This window comes from Hesperophylax consimilis, chromosome 10 (assembly GCF_061612785.1).
Source record: "Hesperophylax consimilis isolate HC1 chromosome 10, BYU_Hcon_1.0, whole genome shotgun sequence".
In the NCBI taxonomy this organism is placed as follows: Eukaryota; Metazoa; Arthropoda; class Insecta; order Trichoptera; family Limnephilidae; genus Hesperophylax; species Hesperophylax consimilis.
The window spans coordinates 18,142,037-18,165,179 of record NC_142845.1 but is presented as its reverse complement, the minus strand read 5'-3'; the positions used below and the strand labels follow the sequence as shown (position 1 = coordinate 18,165,179).

Genomic DNA, 23,143 nt, shown 5'->3' with positions numbered 1-23,143 from the left:
ACCTGCGAGTAGGTATCATAGTGTAGCGTAATGATTCAATATGAACATAAAAATAAACGTGGTAGTATCTAAAAATAATTTTACAAAGCATGTAAATACAGGGTTTTCCAATAAGAGGTGTTATTTTGATATTCAATCGTAAAAGAAATCAATGGTTTCGTTGCTTGTGTGGCACGTAGCTCCATCTTGTTGAAGTTAAACGTTGTCCAGATCAATACCATCCAATTCCGGCCATAAAAAATCATTAATCATCTCTCGATAGCGCAATCCATTCACCGTAACTGTTGCTCCAGCCTCATTTTCTAAAATGTAAGGTCCAATGACTACGCCGGACCATAAACCGCACCAAACAGTCACACGTTGAGGATAGAGAGGCTTTTCAACAATAACTCTTGGGTATTCCGAGCCCCAGATGCGACAATTTTGCTCGTTGACGAAGCCACCGAGGTGGAAATGGGCCTCATCACTCAAGATGATTTGCATTTGATTCACTCAAGTGAATTTTAATAATTTCAATGCGTTGTTGAAGCGTGTATCGTTCCATTTTTATTAATGGCGTAGTTTTTACTTGTCAAATGTCAAAAAATGACAGCTTTAAAAGTAACATCTACCGAAATAGCGGGCTATTCAAAATAACACCTCTTATTGGAAAACCATGTAGTATTCGCTATTCGCTGTAGTCATCCTATTCACAGCATGACAATGCTCGATTTTTTAAATAGCAATTTCCTGTTTTATAATATTACGCGATTCGTAAGGTCGGAACAGTGAAAACTTCACTTATTACGATGGCGTCTGTTTGGTTAAAACCATTGGTGTTTTTAAAACAGGCTCGAGGCCGGCTTTACCACACCAGTGCTGAACGGGCGTGTAAGAATCTAATTAATAAGACTTCTAGTATCTATGTTGCTTGTAGGTTGTAGGCATGATAATATATAATTTAATAACAGTTTTCGTTATTTTCTAGAGCGCCCTCCAGGCGATATTTCACTAATGCCGCACCATAGAAATTAGCCAAGTAAATTAGGTAGGTACCTAAATGAGCAGAAAATAAGTCGACTACATGCTTAGGTAGTCAAAACAATTTAATTTTTACTTGATCTCATGGGAGAGTGAATTTGATATGAAGAAATATAAAAGTAATGCATTTTGCTACACATATTGGTATTGACTTGATTTACGGAAGTAGGTACTTAAAATCTACAATTCCAAATTACCTTATGACTACTTAGTTCACGCATTGCGCAATATTTTTCTGTGATTACCGCACCAGAGTTGCAATTGCTCGGAGCCAGTGGGACTATTTTCCAATATTTTAGAGGTCGGAAGTTGGGATCGGCTTCTAATAAGAATCTCATTAGAATTTGTGCTAAGGCTATTTTATAGTTCTTCAAAACTTTGACCACCAACCCACTCACGAATCTAACAAAACCAAATATGTAATACGACCAGGATGCGTATTTACAAAGCCTATACCATTTCAGTCATGGTGAAATTGGTGACGACTGTAATAGATTAGCTTTTTTATGAAAACCTCATCTAACTAACCTATCTTAACCTTACTAACCTAACCTAACCTATAGACTGTATTGAACTAGACTTAGCTGTCATTATATAATGTACCTTTCAATCTCAATAAATTAATTTATTATTATTTTCTAAGGACGGGTTGTTTCAGAGAATTTCAACAATTCTTCAAATTTCAAATTCATTTTCAAGTTCTGTGAAAGATTATTTCAAGTTCTGTTATTATTTCAGTTCTGTCAAGCAACTAGCCTATATTGATATAATAACAGAACTTGAATAGGACTTTAACAGAACCTAAAAATAAATGTTGAAATTTGATGAATTGTTCAAATTCTCTGAAACAACCCGTCCTTAGAGTAAATATGATTTGAGATTTTCACAGCCAATAGAGTTAAATCGTGATTACTTTTTGGGTTATTATGCCGTCTTACATTTCCTCTTTTTTTTAGTTTGGGATTAATGCGATTGCAATAGTGTCTGTATGGGAATAATTGCAGGAATGCATGGGTGTATGGTTATTACAGTCGGAGATATCTATTGTGGACAAGAGTAACGTTTGACCGTTGTGTTGTGTTGTCAACAGGCTGCCTGTGCATCCTCGTGGGCAGCATCATCTCCATCATCGATTGGATGTACCCGCACCGCTTCTCAACGCTGGTGGAGGTGGATTATGACACCCCCTACGACCGGCACGTCATCATCGAGGAGAGCCACGACACGAGGTTCAAGAAGAGAGGCAGCAAAGACGAACAAAGCCTCGGCTCTAGAATATTGAGGTAACAAATGAATATTCACTAAAATCTGTAATATAATACCTAAAATATAAACTCTGTGTTTAGTATACTTACAGAATATTGAAATAATTAGAGATATGTCAACTCAGTTGTGAGCACCGGTAAAAAAGGGTTAAGCCAGTGGCTAGAGCTGTCAAAAGACTTAGGTACCTACTTAAGGACACCTTCAAATCTGATGTGATGAAAAAAAAATCTCGTATTTGCTCGCTAGGGCGGCAAATTGACGAACGCATGGTGCGTCATACGGTAACTCCACCGAGTTTGTGACTGTACTGTAAGCCAATGCTCGCAAGAAATCGTCATTGTCAGTGTTAAGAAAACACAAGCCAAAATTGAAAAACTGACCCCGTATTGCTATATAAAAAGGTCGGTGTGGAGGAGTTTCATAAAAATAAAAATAAATATTATTAATAATCTTGTATTTTTCTGATGTCAAGAGCTAAAAACAGGGTTTTTTAAAAACTACACGTATTCGTTACAAAGAAGTAACATCCGTGTTCTCCGGAGGAAGAATATAATAGATTTACATAATTGTGGCTCAAACCTTTTTTTTTTAAATGCACGAATTCATTTCCAATTTTTTAGGTTAGAGTTTGTAAATGATTGCATATTATCGAACTGTAGTCTGATGAAGGGTCGTGTCATGCCTTCTCATTATTTTCCGATAGTATCTAATATTAATAATACTATTAGACAGCTGGTATTATGATATTAACTCTTTCCAGATATGGGGGTAATATGGGATCCAGATGGTAGGTACTGATTGTCATTCAGTTGGGCTTGGCGCTCGGCCTAGAACCATTGCAGGCAGATCTGGCATATAGCTAATATTATTATTTTGTGAATTTCCAGGCGTCTCTCATCCAAAACCAGAGACATGACAACATCCACATCAATAAATGAGACCATCAAACCCGGCCGTATTGGCATAGACAACCGGGCCTACGAAATGGACGCGCCCAAGTCGCCGTGGAGGTTCGCCTTCCGCAAGCAGCCGTTCATCCCCCCACCCTACGAGAGGAACGACTCCGCCAGCAGCATGGCATCCAGCATTGTCCCCCAGACGCCTAAAATATCACCCCTGGCTATGGAGCTGCAAGGAGTCAAGAAAGACGCTCTACCAGTACATAAGGAGCTCACTAGAACGTATCAGTGAGTATTGCTATAATTTCATTTCACTTTGGGAAATTACTGTTTGTGCCGTAACAACCCGTATAAATTCAATTATTTGACACTGTTGTCGGGAAGGAATGCAACATGCTACACTACAGGTTTTTCCAATAAGAGGTGTTATTTTGATATTCAATCGTAAAAGATCAATGGTTTCGTTGTTTGTGTGGCACGTAGAGCCGTCTTGTTGAAAGTAAACGTTGTCCAGATCAATACCATCCAATTCCGGCCATAAAAAATCATTAATCATCTCTTGATAGCGCAATCCATTCACCGTAACTGTTGCTCCAGCCTCATTTTCGAAAAAGTAAGGTCTAATGACTCCGCCGGACCATAAACCGCACCAAACAGTCACACGTTGAGGATAGAGAGGCTTTTCAACAATAACTCTTGGGTTTTCCGAGCCCCAGATGCGATAATTTTGCTTGTTGACGAAGCCACCGAGGTGGAAATGGGTCTCATCACTCAAGATGATTTGCATTTGATTCACTCAAGTGAATTTTAATAATTTCAATGCGTTGTTGAAGCGTGTATCGTTCCATTTTTATTAATGGCGTAGTTTCTACTTGTCGAATGTCAAAAAATGACAGCTTTAAAAGTAACATCTACTGAAATAGCGGGCTATTCAAAATAACACCTCTTATTGGAAAACCCTGTACTACAGTAAATACTGCCAATATTTTACTGGAGTGTGCGAATTATTAATATTCTAGGGTATTCGGTGTTATTAACATAGAGATAGTCAGCATTATGTGAATACTGCACAAAAGTTCCAAGTGCTCCCTGCTAACCGAAGCCAGCAAGATTGTGGCTTCTCCAATTGAGGTATGGAAGAAAATGGGGAAGAGGAAGGTGGGGGAAATACCTGGCTCTTCAGATACCTAATAACACGGTTATTTCTGTTTCCAGGGTGCATCCACAGCAGCATGCAGAGAAGAAAAACAATGTGTCTGCTGGTTGGTAGTGGATACAACTACAGCTGATCACAAGTCTGTGTCCGGGTGCTGGTTCATCTGTCTGCAAACCGCAACTTCATGGAGCTCAAACAAACGCCATCTTAGGAGTAGGAAACTAAACTTATTCTAAACTTTGTGGGTATCAGATGTACGATTGAGAGACACTCATTATACCTACAAGATGTCGTCAAACGTGACTGAACATTATTCATAATCTAGGTAGGCTGTAGATAATGCAAGTCCTGAATTGTGTATTATGTAAGCATCCATGATTTAGAAGAGAATAAAAAAATCACAACATCCCAATGTTAAACAGCCCTCCACACTAGCGACCAAATGCTTGTAAAAAAGTATTACTAAATCAATGTGATTCGATCGAAAATCTAAGCTTATAAATCCAAAAAATAAATTAAATAGTTCCGCTTACCGAATGGTGCGTTTTCACCTGATCTATTCTACGAGTCTCTCTGTGATAGAATGAAAGTTGAAGTCCATTCAACTTTGGGTTTCTATAACATAGAAAAAGCCCATTCTCACGGATCTATTTCATAGATTCTATGAAATAGATCAGGTGAGATCCCGACTTAACATAAATAGATTTCTCCATGAATTTTAATTTTTTGTAACCTAAATTATTTTCATTAAATATGTCATATTTTATAAAGAACTTCCCGGCCGTTTCAAAGAGCTGACTGAATTAAGATATTCTTTCTAAGGTATTTAGCGAATACAATTTAGAAATTAATATATGTTCGATTAAATATTACATTTCACAACATTTGGTTAATAGTGTGGTGGCGGGTTAAAATGAGTCCAATGACTGAAAAGTGCATTTAGTGCAACTATTTCAAACATTTTAAATTATTTACGGAAACATTCAAGACGAAGGGCTCGAGTGATCATTTCGGAAAGGAGGTTTTCATTGTATTAAAAAAAAAACCATGATAAAATTGTATTGTGATATATTATGTTTTAATTTTGAATGTAATAATTTAAGTAATCTGAAATCAATTATTATGACAAAAGTATTAGATGGATATGTAGAATAATTGTAACGGATGTAGATTTATTTATATTTTCACCGCACCAGTGAATAAAACTATCAGGAAAAATTATTTTAAGCAAACATTGACTTTATATTGTAATTTACAAATGTTTGACTGCAAACTTCTTTACTTTTTCTGTGCAAATGATAATATTGCGCAAAATTAAGTAAAGAAAAAATGTAACGTTAACATTAAATTTCATCATAATTTTGTTTGCAAAATGCGAATAAATCAAATAAACTAATAAAGCGTTGGATTAATCAAATGCATAAAAAGAATATTCTCACAGAGATCAAATTTATATTCATATTTTCCTGCCAAAATTGTAAATGAAATCGCATTATTGATAACGTAAATATTTTATAAATTACCGAACACAAAAATGGATAAAACATTATAATATTATTATGTAATGAAATTTTAATAATATATTATGTATGTCTATAGATACCTTATGGGAGTTCTAGTCTCCTGATAATCCGCCTATTGATTCAATGGAAGGAGTTATCGTAAAGTTAGGAAATCTAATAAATAAGTAGGATATTAATCGTAAGCTACTTATGAAGTACGTGCGTATGACGTGTAACCTGACGCGATAGGCGATAAGTGAAAGTGTTGCATTAGTTTCAAGTCTTTGCCATAATATTAAGTAAACTTAGGTAAATTTTTAGATTTTTCAATTGATGGAAGTGACTGTAATATTACAATAATTTTAATAAACTTGAACTGATGTTTTTTTTATAAATTATGAATTGGTTTTATTTTGTGGCATAACCACACAAAAATACACATAAAAAACACACAAATATAAAAAAAATGTATACATGTATACAAAAATAAACAGATGAAAACTAGTTTTTTTAAAACTACACAATTGATTTTTAATTAATTTACGGATTTTCTTGTAAGGTGTACTCAAGATTGAGATACTTGATAAATTCGTTCCAGTTTAGACATAGTTCTGAGTCCACTTTTGCATCTACTTCAAACTTCGGTTTCTGAAAATGGAGAACAAAACATGCACAGATTTGATAATTTTCATTTACAGATTAAAATAATGTTCCAGTAATTGAAATTATCCTTACCCTGTCTGGTTTGGTAGATTTAGAGGGAGGAACTTGGAAATGAGCTGGGGGTTTCAGTTTGAAATTCAAGAAATCAAGTAAATCAGCGTAACAATAATCTCCGTTGTCATTCCTCTTTATGCTGGAATGAAACACCATTAAATAGAGATTAAAATTTGTGAAAAAATGTACTTACAATTTGTACTAGTATTGGTGGTATTTATACATTATTACAGAAGTAGGTTCAAATAACCGGGAGACAAACCAAACACATGCCAAAAAATATCACTATTGACAACTGCCACAAGAGAGAATGTGTAATTTTTAGGACTCATTCTTGTGCACAACAGCTTGACTGTGGAATAATTTTCAGACTTCTGTGTTTCCTCCCTCTTACAACTGGTTCACGCCTTCCTTTCCTGGAAAAGGGTTCTCCACACAGTACCCCAGACATGACATGATCGAAGTTGATGTTAAATATATTTTGACTAAACCCAAATGACACGAAGAGAGAAAAAGGCTGCTACGCACACGGAGAGCATGTCCTTCATGAGGTCGTGTTTGAGGGGAATGCGGATGGACTGCAGGGCCTGCCAGATGTCCTTTTCTGACAGCTCCCCGGTCTGGTACTCGTCCAGGTAGCACAGGTGCTCCGTTAGTCGGTCAAGGTTCTGCCACAGCTTTCCAACCAGTTCTCCGTACACCAAAGCCCTGGAACAAGTAAATAACTCAACACTAAATATCGAACTCTGGAAGGAACGGGAAATACACCCGAAATGAGACCATTCAACGTGCTCACGGCCCAAACCATTCATCTTTTGATGGCAGCACCCTTCCCAATTACGATTCCATTGAAATACTTGGAGTAAGTATCTCAGACCGCCTCAAATATCGGGGCTTCTCTAGAAAGCCGAATAAAGATTACCGAACGCATATCAGCTCGGAATCGGATAGGCATCGCGTAGTCTCATTTCAGGCTTCTTCAAGACCCGCATTAATTAATCCCTTCTCACAACCCCTACCTTAACCCGCCTCACAACACTGCCTAACCGGGTGGCGATTTGGTTCCCCTGTCCTTACATTGTGAAGATAGGGGATCTCTTGTGACGTGTAATATAAAGTATAAAAAAATTAAATGAAAGCAGGTTACTCAATTTTAATAAAAATTCACCAGGGAGCTAGTAGTACATAGGACGCTGCCACTTCACGAGACACAAGCAGCTATTGGAAGCGGAAAAACCAATAAAAACCAAAAACTAATAAAAACAAATGTTTTAAAATTCTTTCCATCAAGATGAGAAATTGAAAACATAGGTAAATCAGTGTTTAATCTTCAAAGTTATGTCACTATCCATAAATAAACTGTCACTATCTCAATGACAATTCTTTTTTCAAACTTTCTTCAGACAGATAGGAACCAAAATGTTGAAACATTGCAAAAAGAAAGTCCAAATAAACACAACCATTTCACATTCGAAAAAAGAATCTTTACTGAACCATAGTCAAAGTAAGCAACCTAGTCAAAGAAAGGCTTGCTTGAATAATGAAGTGAATGCTGCAGATTTTCTAAAACTAAAACGGATCGCACAAACAAATCGACGGTCCCGAAAAACAATGTCGGATATGCGAATTTGTAGTTTTGCAGTAGAGCTTTGTAGTTGTAATTTCTGCATATTTACTGTTTTTGATAATATATTTCTCAAATTAAATTAGTAGGTTATAATTTGCAAATTTGCACATCCAACAATTTTCTTGGGGACCGTCGAAATTTAAAGACAGACGAGATGCAAAATGGTCAAGCTGAAACAGGACTTCCCATATTAAATAAGTAGAATCATATAATTTACCTGATTAAGGATCGCTTGGGTTTAGGAGCTTCTTCATCTTCAGCAAAGTAACGGCAGATGGTCATAAACTCGTGTTCGCACAATTTATCGCACATTATTTCTTTCAGCGCTCGACTGCAAGAGAATAATAGAATTATTATTTTTAATTTTGAGTATTCCAATAATATTTACAATTATTATTATAAATAGAACTCACTCCATGCAAGATTTGGATATCATGTGAGGTTTTTCCGAGGTAGATGAAGGCATGTTCTTGGCAACAAAGTCTTTGTAAAAATTTTCTTTGGATAGAAGGAAATTCCTTATTTTCGCCATGATGAGTTTGATGTCAGCTTGGGGAAACTGAAAAAATCAAATGAAAAATTATGTTTTATACAAAAAAGTATGATTTACTAATTTATTTCTTATTTTTTTATTTATTTATTTAGCACAGGAAATACATATTGTATATTTCGTCGGTCTAGTTCGTTTTTGTCCAACAGACCATTTTTGGCAAACTTGAAGTATGCAGTTGTTCTTAGAAAGCATTTAATTATACAATACACGTAAAAAAAAAAAATATTAAAAATATTTTTAATGTGTTTTCAAGACCCAGTTTGTCCACCAAAATTAAACAACATCCAACACTTTGTCCTACATCCAAATTAAAAACATGTTTTCTGCATAATTTTAAACATTTGGAATGAATAAATAAAAACAGTTCCATGACAAATCACAACGGTGACAAATGTGAATCAGATATTTTGTGTGAAGTGATATAAATTTAGTCATTAAAAGTGTTTTTTTTTTTTTAACTGCCTAAAAACCTATCCTAATAACCTAGTTAACCTATTATTTTATCATGTTCTGATTGTCACTGTTATGATTTTTTGTCCATTCATCATAAAACACATAATATTCTCTAAGAAGAAGGGGCACATAAAATAGTGTTTATTTAAATGTAGAGTTTGTGATTAAGTTAGTAAGGTTAGCTTAGATTAGGTTAAATTATGTGATTTTTTCCATCACTTCTTATATGTTCTATTTTGTCATGCAACCATATGAATAATAGTTAATAGCAAACCTCGTGTGGGTGTAGCTCCATATAGCGCAGCGTGTACTCATCTGCATCGACCAGCAGGAAACAGTGATGGTTGATGGTAAGGATATTCCCCAGCCACAGGTCAGCAGCCACATAGTTCCGTGGCTTCTCCGGTACCCACAGGTCCTGGCCGGGTAGCAGGACTAGAGCGCGCTTGAAGAACATACCTCCCTGGAATATATTAAAACTGTAGTCTTAAGTACAAAACCAACTCTCATACGAATCTTGTAAATAGACTGTACTGGGTAAGATTGACGCATGCCACCTTTTTGTTGCTGTGGTTTTTATGAACATACGGTCAGAGATGTGCAAAACGGGTACCCAAAACCATTTGAAATGCAAAATGGAAATGGGTCAAAACTTTTCCATTTGAAAATACAAAATGCAAAATGGTTTTTAGAAAACCATTTCAAATGCAAAATGCAAAATACCTATTTTCAAAATGCAAAATGGTTTCTCAGGTCAAACAATTAAAATAATTATTGAATTTTTAAACAATTTTGTTATTAATGATAATTAATGATTATTAATGATAATAATTTTTATTATAATGGACATCAATGTAGAACAAACATATTACATGATGGTAAATCCAAAAACACCACGACTACAGATTATGAAACCACAAAAAATTTACGCGGGACTAATGTTGCCAATGTAAAAACATAGAAACTGCTATCTAACATTTAATATTACAGTGTCATGGCCCCATGTTCAGTATTTGAATCAGTATTTTTTTTAATGGTATCACTCAATTGCCAGGGCTCCTACCAGGGAGCAACTTGACAAATGTAAATTATGTCTCATAACGAGGTTGAGGACCGACTGATATTTGGCACTTATGAAAAAAAGATGATTGGAGATAGTATGAAGAATGTTGCAGAAAAGCATTTAAAATGGAAAATGCATTGAGAAAAGCATTTAAAATGCAAAATGCAAAATGGTTTTTAGAAAAGCATTTAAAATGCAAAATGGAAAATACCCATTTTGCATTTTGCATTTCCATTTGAAATGGATTTATTTGAAATAAAGCACATCTCTGCCTACGGTCATATAGCTTATGGAAAGTGCATAAAAACTAGCTATATGAACCTATGTTCAACGTAGGTTCATAATTAAGTAATTTGAGACCATACAAGATACAGTTAGCTTTGTACAGTGTAAGCACTGACATCGAAATAAATTGACCTGCCCAAAAGCCAAATTTGCATTCCATTTCGACGGCCTGGAGGCGACCAGGTGACAACCTATTTTGGCATTAGCCCAGTTCATCATTTGAATTTTTACTATCATCTAACGAACATTTTTCAGAATATCTCAGCATGTACGGTTTCCCATGCATTCAACCTGTGTAAATACATAATAATCACCAATAAATATCGCATTACATTTTACAGGCAAGCGTTATTTTACATCATTTTTTAATCTTCTATTGAAATACTCAGATTTTGTAAATAAGTCGAAACCTTTTTCATGAGATCTGGGATTTTTAGTTATGCCTAGTGACGGAGGCGAACAATTCACACACCAGGTAAAAAAGAAGTCTTGTTTGTAAGCAGATTTAGTTTTCGAAGGTTAAAATACTAGCGGTGGGAGTGATCGACAGTGAACGAATTATGGGTTAATGGCCTGTCAGATTGTCAGAGAAAGTCAATGTTTGGGGTGGGTAATGGTTGCAATGTATTGTTGTATTACCGGATATGGAGAGTTCCTGTCTCCCTTTTCATAGACAGTCATACTGTCGTTGAAGAGGAAGAGACTGATGATGAACTTGCGATGAGCGTATTCTGGGATGCTGGTGACAAGGCGGGCACAGAACCTCAGGATGTTGGAGTCATAACCAAGTCTGAAATGCAGTTACTTACAGTCTCTGTTCATTATATTAATACTTTTTTTATTTCTATTTGAGACACAAACAGGACATTTAAAATACATTTTGTGGTTAGTATAAAATAAATTTACATACAAATATAAATGTACTTAGACTAATGTGTCTGCAGCAATCACATTTGCACATTCACTGAAGGAAACACAACAATATCAGTATTTTTTTATACAAAGCTTAAAATTACAAGACATAATAATTTTAAAAATATGTTTAATTTAGGTATATAATAAAAAATATCAAACCATCAAAAATCAACAAACAATATTTGTTTTTTTTTTTTTCTTTTTTTAGGTACAGAAATCGTGGAGATATCTCTTGAAACAAGTTATATTATTTACGAAAATATCTATGCAAGCATGTGTTTTAGCAATATCGTTGAATGATCGAGACATTCTAGACATAGGATTAAAATAACCAGTGTTATTGGTAAAAATTTGTAGAACACCTTTATTTTATTCGACTGTTCAGAGTCTAGGACCAAAAAACAATTGTTTCTCCAACAAGTGGATATCTATATTTTACGATTTCATGACAAAAGAGAATACATAAGAAAAGTAAAGAAAAGAAACCTAACCTAATAAAAACCTTACCTATTATTTCACTGTGTTCTGTTTTATCCAGTTACCATTTTTAACATAATCTTAAAGTTGTCTATGCATTTGGTATAGGGTTGCCATTCGTCCCAATATATCAAGCTATCACGGTTATCGAGCCCTTTGACCATGGAGGTAAAAAAAGGAGAGGAGATGGCAATCTGAACATTTTCTACTAGACCTTTGTCGCCAGCTTGCAATAAGGAAGTACGAGGTACGCGGGGCCTGTGGGCGGATTTAAAATTGTCACGCCCATCCATCTTGCGGCACACCAGCAAAACATTCAGCCAACTACTAATGCAGATGGCATTAATTAAAATAGAAATGAAATTTCAACTATGAATAAATCTAATTGTGACATGTATCGTATATGTTATCGACCCTTTGGAATAACAATGTTCCATCTGACAAACCAATGCTATGCGATTGTAAGCTAAGTAACTTTCTTCAAAGCCCATTATCGCATAACTTCGCTACCATGCACTGCGAAGATGTCCGCTACGTACAACAAATGTGTGCCAGAAAAAAACAACAGTAAGACTTCTTACAAGTGAAAAGTAACGCCATCGAAAGTTTTTGACTTTCTTCCTGTAATTTTTACGAAATTTTCCACTACACTTCATCATAAAGGTAACAAACACCGTTTATAGTTTATGAATAAACAGTCCCCTATTTGATCGCGGTTGAGTTTATTTGACGTTTGTGCCCCGTTGCCCAAGTGCCATCTTCTCTCTTTTCTTACCTCCGTGCCTCTGACCCTCTTTTTTTATATGAATACTTCACAAGAGTCTCAACTGCTCCCAACCGTCGGAGCCAGTGAGACTATGGCATCCCCAATTGGGGTATGTTGTGAGGCTGAAGGTAGTGGGGAGAGGAAGAAGATGGGGAAGAGGAAGGTGGGGGAGTACCTACCTAATGAGATATTGTCACCAAGCCATTTCAAGCTATGGTGGTATAACACCAGGGCGATACTGAAAATATCTTCCGCTTTCGAATGTGCCGAAAGTATATACTATGTATTATTTTAAATAAATAAATTGTGAAATCAAACAAATTAATCAAATTAAATTTACTTGTACACGCCGGGATTTGAACCCGCAACCTTCGAGCGTCTTACCCCTCAACCACGGAGACCAAAACCAATACCCATTTAAATCTGCACAATGCAGCAACGTTGTTTGCTAACAAACATTTTCTGGGGCCGTGCTGACTAATACAGAGTAGAACTCCTGAGCGCTCGGGACAGGTCGCGAGGGACGGGGTGAGGGATGATGGGCGGCCGGGCGACTCAGTTTATGTGGCACATTTTTTGATTTTTTGCTTCATTTTCAAAATTGCTGTGTTCAACTGATTGTGTTAAGGATTCAGACACGCAATAAAGTGGGTAGATATCCACATAATATTTAAAAAGAAAATTGTTTTAATTGTCAATTTCAAAATTGTAATTATAATATACCAAGATTTTTCACAGTCTGGGCTAGTATTATTATAGGCAAACTAAACTAACAATTTTCACAAACCAAAAATTTTCTCAGAACAGATTTATTGTCTAGTGAGTCGGGTAGCGCCCATGATTGTAAATAACCCATTAATGTTAATAAACGACCGAGTTACTGGCAATATAATATAAAAATTTTAGGTATAAGTTTCTGTCCGATACAGGTATCGATGTGACATAAATCCTAAAAAAAATTTGTTTTTATTGAAAGTAGCTTTACTTGTCTTTCTCGTAGAACTTGAGCTGGTCCACTTTAACGGTTTTGGGCGTGATGGCGATGCAGTTTCCCGAGGAGTCGTCATGGGTGCCGTACCCATTCCAGGGCGGCAGCGGTCGGCGCTCCTTCGGCGGGACGGGCCGCTTGAAGGGGGCGGGCGGCGGTACCGGCTCAAAGTTATCTGCAAACATGCAAGTATGTCAACATTAAAACATCTGTATTGCTCGTTAGTACGAAGCAAATTAGAATACAATTCCACCGTATGGTCACCGTACTACAAGGTCCATTCTCAATCATTAGAAAAGGTACAAAATAAATTCCTTCGGTACATTAATTTTAAAATGAAAATTCCAATCGAATTTATAAATTACAATAACTTGCTTGCTGAAACTAAACTTCTTAAATTATCTGATAGAAGAGTGTTAATTGATTTGCTATTTTTATTCAAAATTATTAAATCTTTAATTGACAGCCCTAATTTGTTGGAACTTATTTGCATTAATGTTCCTGCTAGGCAAACTCGCAGTAAAGATACTTTTAAATTTAACAAGAACCTCAACACTAATTATTCTATTTTTTCACCAATTCCTAGAATTCACAACCTTGCGAATAAATACTGTGAACTTATAGATATGTTTGGTTTTGACAATTTTGTGAGCTTTAAAAGGCAACTTATTTCGATTCTATCGGCTAATAATTAACTTTTATAGCTTTAATAATTTTATTACATCTTCTCCCATTCGAAACCTTTCAAGTAAATTATATCCATATTTGTTTGTTTTTTATTTGCTCTACTATACACTTATAATTGTATGCTTATACCTACTAACTACTTTTTATACATAACACTATGTTCCATCTCAGATCTTATTATTTCTTATTCATGTCGATATTGCTAAATTCTATTAGTTTTTGCTTTTTACAGGTGCAACTCTTATTTTGTTATTTTTTTTTTTTTTTTTTTTTTAAATCTCTGTTATAATGTTCTTTACCTCACGAGTAAGTTACACTCTAATTTATATTGGTTTATCGATTTGTTAAACTCACAATTAATACTGGGTTTAAACACACCCACTTACTTACTTTTTATGTTGAACTTTCTTTTACTTACTATTTCATGCTTGGGTATATTTTATATTGAATCCATCTTATTAGTGTTTTGCTAATTTGCACAAAATTTTATTATATGTGTTGCTTTCTTACAATTAACTCCATTTATCTTCTTATGTTCAATTATTGTAATCAATGTAAATGTATATTTTCATGTAAAAGCCCATTAGGGCGTAAATAAAATAATAAATAAATAAATAAATAAATAAATATTGATATACACTGTTCCAAGTATCAATATTTTGAGGCCTAAAGTGAAACAACATCATTTAGAAAAGACAGGAAAATAATTCTAGGTCTTAAAGGCAAATGGCGTTATTTACAAATAAAGTCACATAATAAATCTACAAAAAAAACCTACAAATAATATTAGGTCTTCTAGTTCAAATAATGTTATCCACAAAAAAACATGCAAATAATTCTAGGTCTTCTAGTTCCAATATTGTTATCTACAAAAAAACATGCAAATAATTATTGGTCTTCTAGTTCCAATAATGTTATCTACAAAGAAACATGCAAATAATTATTGGTCTTCTAGTTCCAATAATGTTATCTACAAAGAAACATGCAAATAATTCTAGGTCTTCTAGTTCCAATAATATTATCTACAAAAAAACATGCAAATAATTCTAGGTCTTCTAGTTCCAATAATGTTATCTACAAAAAAAAACATGCAAATAATTCTAGGTCTTCTAGTTCAAATAACTTTATCTACAAAAAACCATATTATGTAATAGTAATAATTATTATTTCTCTGTCTTTTCGTAGATAATATTGATTGACATTAAGCCTTCGGTAAATTTATTGTAGATAACGTTATTTGACTTTAAGCCCTCGATATCATATTATGGTTCTATGACAAAACAGAACTGTGAAAAAATAGAACATTGAAGAAAAAGAAAGAAATAAAGAAAAAACAAACAACAAACCTAACCTTACTTAATCTAATCGATTCTTATATTATGTTGTTTGTCACAATATTTCATATGATGCCAGAATATAAACATGGCTCGAAATGGGTTTAGTAGTGAGTATTGGAGCAGTAGAGAATAGTCTGATGCTTCTAAACCTCACAAATTCACATATCCTATCACTCCCACTTCTTTTAATCTCAGAACATCAGGACTATAACATTCCCAATATGGGGAATGTTATGAGACTAAAGGAAGTGGGAATGGGAAGGAGATGGAGAAAAGGAACCTTGGGAAGTATCTGGCTATTTAGATCTGGTCACTACACATTGCTAAAGCCATTTCAAGCAACTTTTGGATTCTAAATTGTGAACTCTCACCAGGTAGATACTGAGATAGACAGATCTAGCACTCTGGAACGAGTTATTTGGATCATAATTTTTTGTGGTGTATGTATTTCTATAGAATTTCATTACTTATGTATTTTAATATTATTTAAGAATACAATGGGTTAAATAGGAATCTAATAATAAAGGAGATTATATAAACAACATAAAATGGGTGTCTTTGGATGTAACAGAATAAAACAGAACAGTGACAAAACAGAACATGATAAAATAATAGGTTAGATTTTATTCCTTCCGTTTTCTTCACTTTTCTTAATTGTTCTGTTTTGTCATAGAACCATCTTTGGATTGTTACCTAGTCCATATTTGACGCGGTAATATTCTTTAGTGAACTCGTCGCAGTCCGAAAGAATGACCATCCTGCCGTATACGTTTATTGGAGCCCCGATGATGAGGTCCGACGGACCAAAGTTCTGCAGAGGTTCGGGGTGGATGGCGTCAGGTGACATGAGGGCATAGCGCATCTCCTGAAAACCAAAACAACCATTGTACATCTTCCATTTTAAACTGACTAACTGACCATCACACCGTTTCTCCATAGGGGTAGGCAGAGAGGATAGATCGCTACACAAATCTGCCTCGGCACACACTATTTGCTTTGTTCACATTCATACATACTCTTCTGATATTTGACACTTTTTTAGCTTTTTTTATGTGCATGTGCATACTGCACTAGAATCCCAACCATCTGAAGATTGTGAGACACGGCATCCCCAATTGGTGAGGCTGTAGGTAGAGGGGAGGGGAAGTACCTGAATCTTAGTTGTAAATCACTAGACATTAATCTTAGTTATAATCCACAAGTTATAAGTCTTTAGTGATACGAATAGATTAAATGCATAAAATAAGTTGTTAAGCGCCCTTGAGGTGATTTTCTTACGAAAATGGCGCTATACAAATATTCCAATCATTTTTATTATTATTATTCAGATCTGGTAACCAGATACTCAAGTCGAGCCATGTCAAGAGTCAGAATAATAGAAGAGTATGTATAAGACTCATTACACTCACATCAGCCTTGCATTCATTACAGATCTCCACATTTCTCACACGATCATACATGGTTTTACCACACATACGCCTCAGGGATCTCATATCTACAGCATTCAGTCTACTTTCATTCTTCCTCTGCCAGTTCCATGCCTCATTGCCATACACCAGGTTAGGTACCAGCACTCCATTGTGGACTGCTAGCTATGCTCCTTTATTAGCGCCGACCACGTTCAGTCCTCCATTAATAGAGTTACCTGCATTTACCCTTCTTTCAATATCTCTGTCAGGCTTCCCATCTCTTGTAAACTTACTTCCCAAATCAAATACACAATCTCATCCACCTGCTCCAAGTATTCATCACTCACAACTATATTGCACACTGGTTTTCATATTCTCTTTTAATTTATTTAAAACTCCGGGGTCAAAAAAAACACTTTGTTCTTTGATTGGTGATAGATTACAATGAGCTCGGACGGCTTATTAGCAAGAGGTAGGAAACATTCTGGGCCTCGATCTTGGGTTTGCAATCGTATTTATCTAAGAACCGGTTGTTTTGGAGAATTTGAACAATTCATCAAATTTCAATGTTCATTTTCGGGTTCTGTGAAAGTCCTATTCAAGTTCTGTTATTATATCATTATAGGCTAGTAGATTTACAGAACTGAAATAATAACAGAACTTGAAAAAATCTTTCACAAAACTTAAAAATTACCTTTGAAATTTGAAGAATTGTTCAAATTCTCCGAAACAACCCGTCCTTAGTCTCAATCCCGGCATTATCGACAACTTTATTTGTTACCATTGCCATCTATGAGTAACCTCTTAAACTACTATCCAGGATATCACACCATTAGGATACACACCTTAGGTAATGGAGTTCGTCGTAAGAAGATTTTTTTGATATCCGTACTCTCATCACATCCCAACTTTTGCTTTATTTCTATAGTATCATCGGCAAGGAAATACATTATTTCGAGGTGGTACAACTTTCCATATTCTGAATCTCTGTCATCCCAGTACCCTTGGAACCTTAATATTAGTTTAAAATTTCATTAGTAGTAAAGTTACAAGTTATAAACAAGGTTTATCTTCTTATTTCAAATCTTTCTTGCTTTCACTCTTCAAGGAAAGCTGTATTTATATATTTATTTTATTTAAATGGGCAAATTTCAGTCGAGTTCAGACTTAGAAGAGATGAGATATTGGAAGAAAGGATATTTGTTTAGAGAGACAACTAAAAAATATGTGATCTAAAATTCCCACTTCTAGACCGCAGAAAGTACAATCTCTGGAGTCAAGCGCGTGAATTTTAAAAAGGTGAGAGGGAACGGAGCAATTTCCAAATCTTATTAAAATAAGTGAGGAAATTTCTTTTGAATGGGGGAATTGTTGATTTGAATTGAGGATGCAAAAAATGTCAGTTAGGGGAACATGGTTTATGAGTGTAAGAACATGGTTGGATGCTCCTTGTTTTGCCAAGAAATCCATAATATCGTTATCCACGATGCCAACACGTCCAGAAACCCAATTTCAATCAAAAAAACAATATTATAAAAACAGAGGTAATCTGTTTAGAGACACAATGAACTTACTTCAAAACCTTTTTATCAAATTCAAGGAACTGCTTTTCTGATTTTATATGCTCAACCACTTTTGGTATTCCTTTGAATTGCTTCAACTGTGAAAAAGATAATATTAATATGTATCCACAAACTATATGTATGTACAAAGAATTACTTCAATCATTAATTAGGCAAAAACACCCCCTACACAATCAAGTTTCGGGACTTCAATTGGATCGGGAACTCCTATTCCTAGGCGATTCAGAAAAGACCTTGTGAATTTGTCACAATCTACAATCTGAAAACAATTCATCCATTTTAATCATTATGTTTTTCTATTATAATAGCATTTTAAAGAGCTTGAAATTATTGAACACCAACCAAATAAACTTTCCCGAAAACATTAATCTCTTTTCCAATGTTTAAGTGAAGTACGTCGAAATAACAATTTTCCAATTTTGGCAGAGGTACTTTCTGACGGCTCACGACGGTTCCTGTTGATTTATAATTTAAAAATTGATTAAGATCAGAAAGAAGACATAATTTCGTGCAATAATCATTGATTCTCATTAAGGTTATCTCACACATTTCAGCTTGGCAACGGATCAGCATCGCTTCGCCGTCAACCAACTGGGGTGATATGTGTGCGATAACCTTAAAGTCTAAGACACATTATGCTATACGCATCAATGCTTATTTGGGAGTGGCCTATGCAGCTTGTGTCACACTACGCTATAATCTTCCTCAGGGTCAGTTCAATTGGGGAACTGCTGCAGATTATCATTTCTTTGTATGGGATCTGTCAGATGACAGCCGCGTGATCACGGCGCTCCGTAAATTGATCTCACCTCCTTTCCTGCCGTAGGCAGATGCTAGCAGATCACGGCATATAGTCCTATATGGGATTTTATGGTGTTATATAAAACGCTTTGATGTGTATAGCGTAATGTGTCTCCAACCTAAAACTTAGATCTTACCTTGCGAAAGACTGCTATTGATCGTCACCGGTTCAATGACTTTCATCGTACCATCTTCAAGATAGAAGTATATCTTTACTTCTCGAATCAATGCTGGGCCATAGCGCATTTCTTCCAGAGTTTGTTGGTAGTAGGCAGAAAAAACTAGAGCCTGAGGATTGTTTTGTTTGTGAAAACCAAGAAAACAACGTAAATTATGAAATCAAGATCTAATAAATAGTTCAGTATTTCTTTTGTACAGAACGTGAGAGAACATTAAATTATAAAATTGGTGCTAGCTTCCTCTTGGGGACCATGAACCAATCAACATAAACCAAATTCTGTAAGACCCTGCGCAGAAAAGTTCCCCACTGAACTGCGCTGCAGACCATTACCTTACTACAGTGAACTTAATTTTCTGCGAAAAGGTCTTGCAGCATTCGGTTTATGTCAATTGCTACCGACCCGTGGGAAGATGGACATAATCTGTGCATTTTGTCGGTGATGACATAAAATGTCTATTTTCTCCATGGTGACATAAAATATGACATTATTAAAGAAATAAAGAACCTCTTTATCAAAAAGTAGCCAAGAGGGTTGACAAGGAGTCAGGCTCTTGACGTAAAGTGAGGGTGGCCCGGGAACTGGCTTGTCCACCAGCATCCTGATCTTTCCAGACTCGGCCAAACAGAAGTGTTGGCTGCGTCCAAAATAGTCCCTCCCAATCTAAAAGCATCAGAATTTAATTTAATTGAAAAAAATAGACCCACCAAACTAGGCGTATGCCCGTATCCTGGTAGTAACATAATAAAAACACGAATAAAATAATATAAGTAATAACAATACTAGAAAAACTAATTATAAAATATAATTAATAGAAATGATATAATTCTCCATCTCCATTCCATTATTTGGGCAGCTGTTCAGTTATCGGTGGCTAACAGATTTGGTTGCCTGTGTGTTGATAGGCAAGTCCGGAGAAGTCATGTTGGATTACAAGAGAATCCAAGAAATCTGCTTCTCCAAGTCCAGTCTTCGTCGTATACTCGTATCCTTCACTTTCCGCTGCCAGCATATCGGGCTTTTCTCTATTAGGCTGGCTGCAGGGAACATGATCCATCCTCTCAGGGTGTTGATGATTAAAGTCAGGGTAAGTGGATGTTAGGAATAGGGATGAGGTAAAGGGTAATTTTTCACAGCGATTGGTTCAAATGTATTTCTTATCAGTCAGACAATGATTCCATTGAGGAAGCATAGTGTAATTAGTTTTTAAGCATTGCATTATGTCAATCATTTACATGTACAAACCGCTAGATTACAGGTCTATAATCATTTCTGTGTTTTGGAAGAATATAATTTATATTCTTCCAAAACACAGAAACCGGTCAGTGGTTGAGTGGGCATAGCGCTTGGGTCTCACCCGAGCGTCGCGTGTTCGATTCCTCGGCTGGCTAAGTCCTCCATCACAACACAAGCAACATTTTCGGCTTTCTGTGGTGGTAGTAGGAGATTTTCAAACATTGTTGGGTTATTCGTAACCCGGGAATGTTTGTCTTTCTTTTAAAAAAAAAAATAAAAAAAAATATATGTATGTACATAATGTAATTTTTGTGAAATGCGTTTCATCCACAGGGATGTTTAATATGTTAAGAAAATAGTTCAAACTACATTTAAAATGCTTTAGTTAGATTTAAATATGAAATGATCGTAAGGTGGCTTCCAGAGGGAAGACATCCAGTGGGCCGCCTCAGACGTAGTTAAGAAAACACCAGAGGCTGTGCATGGAGTCGCTGGGCCTGCTATGAACGGAAGCCGCTGAAGTAGCGCAGGACAGGGACACCTGGAGGCGCCTTGTCGATGCAGTGGACAATAGGACTCGACACAAATAGGACTTCCCGACTCGAATAGGACAAGGGGAAGAAGAAAAAATTGTCGCAACACTTTTATGGAAACGGTCATAGGGTCCCATTAGCTCAGTTGGTAGAGCGGTGCCCCGGCAAGGCAAGGGTCCCGGGTTCGAGTCCTAGATGTGATTTTCGTTTAGGAATCGCAAAAATTGTCTTCAATAATTAATAAATAAGTATACTTGATAGTAGACTTCTTTATTTTTCTTAGATGGTATGAGAACCCTCTATATTTCATTAGTCAGAAGTCAAGTGCCATTTGATTTACCTATTTGGTCCCCTTTCTATAAAGTTCACTCTAACAATATGGAAAGAGTTCAGCACAAGTTTCTTAGGTACGTATATTTTAAGTTCAGAATTCCAATTGAATACATTAATTATGTCAATTTGATGAATTAATTGCATCTAATAAGACTGTCTGACAGGAGAATTATGTCAGACCTGGTTGTTTTACACAGTCATTAACAACCTAATTGACAGTCCTGCCATCGTTGCCACTGTTAAATTCCTTGTGCCGACTAGGAACACAGGACAAAATGTAACATTCTACTTGCAATACATACACAACCAACTATCAGACACACTCACTAACCATAGGATGCATGATATGGGCAACAAGTTTGGGGGTACCATTGATATATTTATTGACTCCATTTATAGAATTAAGCGTAAACTATACCAGCACTTTGTTAAATCCTACAAATTATAGAAGTGTAGGTAATGTAGTTTTAGTGATTTGTCTTACAAGTATTATTGTTCTAGTTTCTATATTATTTTATGTTACTGTTACATGTTTGGTAAAATTTCGATCGCGTTGGCCTCGCTTATTATGAATATTTTTTAGATAAAACCTTTAGATTCACCTTAATTACTGTACGACACAACTTTTTGCATTCGGGGCGGTGGAAAATATTGCAATAAAAATTTCAATTACGTAAAATTAAAATTAGCTTTCGTTTGTGAAACGAGACCGTCCATTTTCAAACTTTATTTGTTTATTGTCAAATGTCATTTTGTTTTGTTGGTATTTCTGTTACTATAGGACGAAACGAACGGCTAGAAGTGGCTAGAGACATAATCGCGCGGGCGTTTTTTTTAATGTTAAAAAATTCCGTCAAATTAGTATTTACCTAAAATGCATGCATTGTGTGCGTTGTGATTGAATTTTATTACCTGGATTTTATTTTTTTACGTTCAAATTTTATTTAAGTTAACTATTTCTGCGATGTTGAGCGGTTTTGCGAAGGTTTTATCTAAAAAATATTCATAATAAGCGAGGCCAGCGCGATCAAAATTTTACCACATGTTTTACTAACATTGATTCTTATTCAGTTTATCAGTTTAATCATGCTTTAAAAATATTGTGTATTATTTTCGATAGCTCACTAGGTATATTCTGTTCTTAAAATCCATGTAAAAGTCTGGCTGGGCGTAGAACCAAAATAAAAAAATAAAAATAGTGTGAATATTACATTAGAATTGAAGGATAGGCCTGGCACCATTGGTAATCTTGGGACCGACATTGCACAATAATTTAGTAATTAAATCCTTTTTACAGTTACAGGACAAAAAATAATGAGTGTAGGTATTTTGTCAAAATTGACAACCATCAAAAGAAC

General features: G+C 35.4%; 2 protein-coding genes across 2 annotated transcripts in view; one reads left to right on the top strand and one right to left on the bottom strand.

The window, feature by feature from the left end:
* The window catches only part of mol (dual oxidase maturation factor 1 mol), a 99,864-nt gene extending 93,576 nt beyond the window's left edge, over positions 1-6,288 (top strand). Inside the window, exons 7-9 of the mRNA XM_089636129.1 lie at positions 2,111-2,303; positions 3,174-3,473; positions 4,401-6,288. Of these exons, the coding sequence (XP_089492255.1) occupies positions 2,111-2,303; positions 3,174-3,473; positions 4,401-4,455 (548 nt within the window). The 3' untranslated portion in view covers positions 4,456-6,288. The remainder of the gene's footprint in view (positions 1-2,110; positions 2,304-3,173; positions 3,474-4,400) is intronic.
* A 95-nt stretch (positions 6,289-6,383) lies between these two features.
* Positions 6,384-20,740, bottom strand: LOC149420410 (EF-hand domain-containing family member C2-like). Its single transcript, XM_089636355.1, has 16 exons — positions 20,618-20,740; positions 20,191-20,346; positions 19,642-19,792; positions 19,046-19,158; positions 18,873-18,962; positions 18,695-18,780; positions 17,966-18,131; positions 16,405-16,576; positions 13,685-13,862; positions 11,181-11,331; positions 9,468-9,656; positions 8,601-8,746; positions 8,405-8,518; positions 7,089-7,268; positions 6,579-6,699; positions 6,384-6,491 (listed from the first exon to the last, which is right to left on the bottom strand). The coding sequence occupies exons 1-16, from the start codon at positions 20,738-20,740 to the stop codon at positions 6,384-6,386; spliced, it is 2,244 nt and encodes a 747-aa protein (XP_089492481.1).
* Positions 20,741-23,143: the final 2,403 nt, after the last annotated feature.

Coding starts and splice junctions, on each gene's coding strand:
- LOC149420410 (XM_089636355.1), bottom strand. CDS start 20,740: ATGGATCATGTTCCCTGCAGCCAGCCTAATAGAGAAAAGCCCGATATG. Junction 11,332..13,684: donor AAGTTCTACGAGAAAGACAA/GTAAAGCTACTT, acceptor ACTGCATTTCAG/ACTTGGTTATGACTCCAACA. Junction 8,519..8,600: donor ATATCCAAATCTTGCATGGA/GTGAGTTCTATT, acceptor ATTCTCTTGCAG/TCGAGCGCTGAAAGAAATAA.